We start from the raw sequence: 7297 nt of genomic DNA, 5'->3' as shown, positions 1-7297 counted from the left end.
GGAGGGGGAAGTGTAGGGGGCTGGTTTCTAGGATATACCTTTGGTTGGTTGATGATGCATAGAGGGGATTGGAACCATGGCAATGAAAGGATATACGATGGAATGAATGTAAAACTAAAGTTCTCTCATGTAAACTAATATATAATTTACAATAAAACATTAAAAAAAAAAAAGGCAAATGGAAGAAGTGAGGAGGTAAAAGAGCTGAACAGAAAATTTCAAAGAGAAGCTCAAGAAGACAAAGTCAAGTATTTTAGCAAAATGTACAAAGATCTGGAGTTAGAAAACCAAAAAGGAAAAACATGCTCAGCATTTCTCAAGCTAAAAGAACCAAGGAAGAAATTCAAGCCTTGACTTGCAATCGTGAAGGATTCTATGGACAAAATATTGAATGATGCAAAAAGTATCAAAAAAAGACGGAAGGAATACACAGAGACACTACATCGAAAAGAGATGGTAGATGTTCATTTGATATAGCATATGATCAAGAGCCAATGATACTCAGTGAAGAAGTCCAGTATAACCTGAAGGCATTGGCAAAGAACAAGGCTCCAGGAATTGATAGAATACAAATTAAAATCTTTCAACAAACTGATGCAGCACTAGAGGTACTCACTCATCTATGCCAAGAAATTTGGAAGACAGCTTCCTGGCTAACTGATTGGAAGAGATCCATATCTGTGCCCATTTCAAAGAAAGGAGGCCCAACAGAATATGGAAATCATTGGACAATATCATTAACATCACATACAAGTAAAGTTATGCTAAAGATAATTAAAACATGGCTACAACTGCCAGAGGTTCAATCTGGATTCAGATGAGGACGTGGAACAAGGAATATTATTGTTGATATCAGATGGATCTTGGCTGAAAGCAGACAATATCAGAAAGATGTTTACCTGTGCTTTATTGACTATACAAAGGCTTTCAATTGTGTGGCTCATGACAAGTTTTTGGACAACATTGTGGAGAGTGAGTATTCCAGAACACTTCATTGTGTTCATGAGGAAACTGTACATAGACCAAGATGTAGCCATTTAAACAGAACAAAGGGATACTAAATGATTTAAAATCAGGAAAGGTGTGTGCCATGGCTGTATCCTTTCACCATACTTATTCAATTGGTATGCTGAGCAAATAATTGAAGAAGCTGGAATATATGAAGAATAATGAGGCATCAGGATTGGAAGAAGACTCATTAACAACCTGCGATATGCAGATTATACAACCGTGTTTGCTGAAAGTGAAGAGGACTTACTGATGAAGATCAAAGATCTTAGATATGGGTTGCACTTCAATGTAAAGAAAACAAAAATTCTCACCACTGGACCAATACATAACATGAAGATACAAAGACAAAAGATTTAAGTTGTCAAAGACTTCAATTTGCTTGGATCCACCATCAACATTCATGGCAGCAGCAGTCAAGAAATCAAGTAGCGTATTGCGTTGGCCAATACTCCTGCATAAGACCTCTTAAAAGCATTGAAGAGCAAGTATGTCAATTTGATACTAAAATGCAGTTGACCCAAATCATGGTATTTTCAAGAGCCTCATATGCATGTGAAAGTTGGACAATGATTAAGGAAGACCATAGAAGAATTGATGCATTTGAGTTATGGTGTTGGAGAAGAATGTTAAAGGTTCCATTGACTGCTAAAAGAACAAACAAATCTGTTTTGGAAGAAGTACAACCAAATTGCTCCTTAGAAACTTAGATGGTCAGACTTCATTTCTCATACTTTGGACATATCATCTGGAGAGACCAGTTCCTGGAGAAGGACATCATGCTTGGTAGAGTATGGTAGTGGTGGTGATTATGTGCAGTGGAGTTGGTTCCGACTCATAGCGACCCTGAATTATAGGATTTCTGAGGCTGTAAATCTTTACGGGAGCAGAAAACCTAATCTTTCTCCCATGGAACCGCTGGTAGTTCCGAACTACTGACCTTGAGGTTAGCAGCTTGACTCATAACCACTGTGCTACCAGAGCTCCTTTGGTAGAGTGTAGGGTCAGTGAAAAAGGGGGAGACCCCAAATGAGATGGAGTAGCAGCCACAATGGGCTCAAGCATGGTGTCAACTGTGAGGATGGCGCAGGATCAAGCAGGGTTTTGTTCTGTTGTACGTAGTGTAGTTATGGGGCAGAATTGACTCAGTGGCACCTAACAACAATAACAGCAAAGAAGCGTGCCTTCTGGTATACTGGAATGGACAGTCCCTTCCCTGTGGCATGGTCACAGGCCACAGATCCAGGAGGAGGCTGAGCAAAATGGAGATATGTGTTCTTTTCTCAAAATGCTTCCAGTTTGAGATGTCTGGGATGATTAGTTTAGATGCCCTTGTCTGAGCAGAGCCTGCCTCGCTCACTTCAAGGAGGAGATGATGTAGAGGCAAGTGCTGGGAGTCATTGCTGAAAATTCTCTACAACTGACAAGCTGAGTGATCATTAATGCTTTCCTCAATTCTAAGTAACTCATCTATAAGATGGGCACCAATTTTGCTAATTTCACAGGTTTGTTGAGATGAATGAGAAAACACACTGTAAAGAAATTTCAAAGCATGAATTAAAAATATGCAGAATGCAATGAGATCTCCAGTGCCCTTAGGCAATGCAGAGTTGGAGGGGCAAGTAGTGCTCTTTTCCCACCCTCTCAGGGAAGATTTTCCAGTCCAACCCAAGCTTGAACCCAAGGAACTCACCATCCTCACACAAGTTCAGCTTGGAGAGGCTTCTACCATCAAAGGGCTCCTCGAAGATGGAGCCAGTATCTCGGTCACTCACGGTGTGCAGGTACATGGCTTTGTTCTCCATCTTTCCCTGCAGCAGCCAAGAAGAGAAGAGAGGAGAGTGAGAAAGCAGGTAGGAGAAATATAAACAGAATAAATGATAGGTGGAATCACAAACTATTGAACAAAACACCTACCTCCATGACCTGGTCCTGAACCCGGGACCTCACTTCATCACCAGGATCAAGGTGCCATTCTCTAGGCCCTAGGTTCCTATCTCTGGCAACCACCAATTCCTCAACTTCCTCAGTGCTTGGGAAAACCATGGCTTTTAGGACCTTTCTGATCTTGAGATCCATCTGCTTCCTTTCAAAAACTCTCAGATGAGGTTGGAGCCCTGAGCAGGTAAGGGTATGCTGAGGGTTTTCCCAGGTGAGACCATGCTGGGTGGAGACTGGAGATCTAGTACCTGCTGATCCAAATGGTGTATTAAATAATTCTTTTTATAATTATAATTATTTTTAATTCTTTTTCTTGCATATATGCTCAATGATTTTACAAATTATTCTCTATCTCAGTTCTAGTTGTTAGTTTATGTGGCTCCTCCTTTTTTATGCTCTTTAACTATTTAGATTGATATTTACCAAAAGAATCTAATTTTCAAAAAAGGAATTCTTTGGAAGATACAAGCTTTCAGGAGGATGGGTCACTGGCCCAGTGCCAGAGCACACTGAACCCTGAGCCGTGAGGCACCAGAGCCAGGTGACGGTGCTTGACCCGTGGTGGCGGGGGAATAATACTCCTTCGTTGGATGGCTCAATCAATTCCTTTTCAGAGGCAGGGCGGGAGAAGAGGCATCATCCTCACCATTTCACATAATGAAGGCTGGCAGCATCCCTGTATCTCACAGAACAAAACATGGACCCTCCTAGTTTCATGGCTTGAACTTTGTCTCACCAGACCTCTGACTTCAGGGCTGAGAAGAGGCCAGAACTGACCAATTGTTGTGACAACTGTCCTTGCAATGACCCATGGGGGAGAAAAGCTTCGACTCTTGTTTCTTCGAGTCATGAGACCTTACAAGCCCTGCACACACACCCGCCTGCACACGCACACAAAGTCGTGTTGTGGAAGAACAGTTTGTGGGAGAGGCTGAAGAAGGCAGTGCATAGCTCTGCCAGGATCTCTCCTCCCTGACCCAGAAGTCCCTCAAAGTCCTGGGACACCTCCCACCCCAGCTTCTCTGTCCTGCCATTGTGGTGTCCTGGCCACATGTGAACTGTTTGCTCATTTGTTATAATCATCTCTCCGTCCAAGTCCTCCACCCAGAAAGGACCTTGGTGGGGCCCTGGGAGCTCCACGGCTGCATGTCCCCAGCACTGTGTGTGGCACCCTCCCTCTGACCTCTCCTCTGCAGCTGGGGATAACCCACTCTCTGCCAAAGGCAACAGCCACTGCTGCCTGAGGTGCCGCTTGCCCCATCTTCATTTCCACCTTCCTCATCTTTCCATCAGCTCCTGGACCACAGTTGGAATGCAAGGCCCTGTTATCTGGAATCTGTCTGTGTGGCTGCCCCTCCTCCCCATCCTGCTCAACTGGGAGCCCTGGGGAGAGGGGCTCAGTGCTAAGCAGGAGGCCAGATGTGAGTTAAGATGATTTTGGAAATGCTCGGCCAATTCTGCTAATGTTTGTTGCTTGGAAATGAACTCTAAGAACGCTCTGTCTGCCCCAGGTTTTATTTTGGGTTGTTTTTGTTTCTTGCAGAGTTGGGGGCAGGAATCTGGACCCTTAGATCATTGGTCTTCTCAGTCTCTGGGCCAAGTTCGTGCTCTCAAGCAAAGCACAAGTAACTGTTGAGTGAGGTGGCACTCATGACAAAGGCTTTTGCATATGGAGCACCCCATCGTTTATACCCAGGACCTCATGGGTAACTTGGTTTTGTCCTCCCAGGAGAGCTGTGAAGGAGCTGGGCAGTGGTGTCATTCCCATTTTAAAGAGAAACCAACTGAGGCTAAAAGAGGCAAGAGCCAATGAAGATCTGAGAGGGATCAGATGCCTGGCAGGCGGCTTCCCACACAGGACACTGGCTCAGCCATCCATGATTTGCCCAAAAGCACAGGTCAGTCCCTTTATGTGACCACCAAGGGTTCAAGACCAGTCACATTTCAGAGCCAGCCAACCTACACCAACAGGTAGGATTCCTGGGACCCAGGAGAGGTTCTGTGAGCTCACATGACAGGGACTCTGGCCCAAAAAACATGAGTAGGCCAAGGAAGCCAAAGTAACCAGTGAACAAAGCCCAGTAACCTGTCATAGGTGGGCCCTTCCAGCAAACAGGGAGGAGCTACTTAACTGACCACTTAGGGTTGTCCTCATTCCTCCCAGGAGATTTTACCCAGGATGCCTAGGAGGATAGGTTAGGGCCAGTGTTCCCCTTCCTGGTTGTACATCTCTGAGCAGAAGAGCTCTCAGTTACCTTCTGCCCAGTGACCCTCTGGGGCCTTCCTTAGTTAACCAGAAAGGTCCCAGAGGACACAGTTTATATCATGGCTCCATCCATGACTCATTAGTTGGGAAGACTTGTTTGAATCAAATGATCTCATTCACCTCAGGTTCATCACTTCTAAGGCAGGAGAAAGAATGCCTGCCAACCATTCAGGGGAATTGGGGCCCCGTATGAGATGTTGCACATGGAGGAACTTTAAGAACAAGGTCATCAGGGTATCGGTGACAGACTGGATGAGAACCAAAATCCCGGCATCTTCTGACTCTACTAAGCAGCCAAAGTTATTGGTGATAAGGTAGAGGGGGTGGTGGGCAGGGAGAAAGATGTCTCCCAGGTTTTGTCCTGCCTAGCCAGTCCCAAAAGCCATTGCTTCTTGGGGTTCCCTTTACAAAGGAAATCACAAATTCAGCCCCAGAGCAGACCTCTGGACCCTGACTCTCAAAATTCCTCTCCAGGCATCAAAAGGACTCCATCAATTCTTTCTGTGTCTTGCTCCCAAGACAGCTTGTCTGTGCTCCAGCATCGAACACTGCAGGATTTGCAGATTTTCTCTGCATCTCCTAGTTTCAAGCTCATAAGAACCAAGTAAAACTCATCATGAATCCCTAAGCAGGCTTTAGACGTCTTTTCTCCTCTAACTGTATTTAGTTAACCTCTCAAATCATAACCACTTGAGAGATACAGATGTTTTATAAATAATCTCTCATTTCATGGGTTCCACCTGTGGAAACACATGTGCACACACATTGCACATGAGAAGACACTGATCCAACTTCAGGTTGTCACCTGTACCATCTACTCTCTGAATAGGCTCTTGAACTGTGACGGAAGTCAGGCAGGGCGCTGTCTTGAGGGCAATAACTCCCAAATGCAGGATCACACTCTGCTGATCTTGGAAGGTCAGACAACCAGACTGTTTCCACCTGGAGCAGGATCCTACTCTACACCCTATGGATTCCCACAGCAGGGCTGTGTCTCCTAATCTTCTCCAGCTGCCTTTGAAACACCGTGCCCAGGTGCTGAGAGAAAAGCATATCTAAGACTCACCTGAGTAGCCCACTGATGAGGTCGCGGAGTCAGTCTCCTTAGTTCCTGGCCTTAACCATGATGGAAAGAGAGCTTGCTGCTGCAGTGCTGAGGCAAAGGTAGCCCTTTGAAGCTTGTCTCCACAGCCAGCCAAATCCAGATGGAGTCATAGAAAGTGGCTGCAGGAGTTCCCAGGAATTTGTCCCAGGGCAGGACCACAATGGACCACTTCTTCAAAGGACCAGGTCAGGAGGCAAGACTCAAACTTCTGCCCTGAAGACAGCTGATGAGGGGCCTGCAGACTGGGGGTCCCTAAGCCCTGTCTTGATGCCTTGGTCAGCCACAAGCAGCAGAAGCGTTCAGGAGATGATCTGCAGAGGCACCAACAGCTCTGCTAGGTACTGACTGAGATGTGAACTGCAGCTGCTCTGACTTTTTATAAAAAGTTCTAGGAGGATTGCCACCGCCAAAGCCCTCGTTGAAATGTCTGGAACACAACCTCCCTCTTGTGGCCAGGATGCAGCATTACAGCTCCACGCAGGAATGTTCACCTGGCTCAGAGCCAACAAGTGAACCTTATCCTTTGGACTCCTCGCGTCTATTATAAAGGCAATGGTACTGCTCAAAATACTTTTCTGGAAAGCTTCTAAAACAATGGCATCGATATCTGACTTACGAGTCACCCAAGAAAACTAGTTTTGTAAACTTATTTATAGGACAGAATTGGCATTGCTCAATTCATTCATCAAACTTGGCTTAGAATTGTTTTACAGCTTTTACTGAAGTCAAATTTGTCTGAGAACACAGACGAGACACACTGGGGCTTTGTAGAAGAACATCCTATGCACTTTACATGAACTTCCCATGTAGGAGAACATCCAATGTGATCTACATGAACTTCCCAAGGTAAAGCTCAACCCAGCTCAGCATCAAAACCAAAATGTGTCTTGTGCAAGGACCAAAAGACACAGGAGTAAATGAGACAAGCTCGCTGCCCTCAAGAGGATTGTAGTCTTGTAGAAGTCTTGGATACATAC

General features: G+C 45.2%; 1 protein-coding gene across 1 annotated transcript in view; it reads right to left on the bottom strand.

The window, feature by feature from the left end:
- Positions 1-2822, bottom strand: part of SCARA5 (scavenger receptor class A, member 5 (putative)) — a 197836-nt gene extending 195014 nt beyond the window's left edge. The window contains exon 1 of the mRNA XM_006864350.1: positions 2702-2822. Coding sequence (XP_006864412.1) covers positions 2702-2813 — 112 coding nt within the window. The 5' untranslated portion in view covers positions 2814-2822. The remainder of the gene's footprint in view (positions 1-2701) is intronic.
- Between the last annotated feature and the right edge of the window lie 4475 nt (positions 2823-7297).

Source organism: Chrysochloris asiatica, unplaced genomic scaffold (genome assembly GCF_000296735.1).
Source record: "Chrysochloris asiatica unplaced genomic scaffold, ChrAsi1.0 scaffold00064, whole genome shotgun sequence".
NCBI classification, from domain to species: domain Eukaryota; kingdom Metazoa; phylum Chordata; class Mammalia; order Afrosoricida; family Chrysochloridae; genus Chrysochloris; species Chrysochloris asiatica.
Note: the sequence above shows the minus strand (reverse complement) of the source record. Positions and strands in the feature narration are given on the sequence as shown.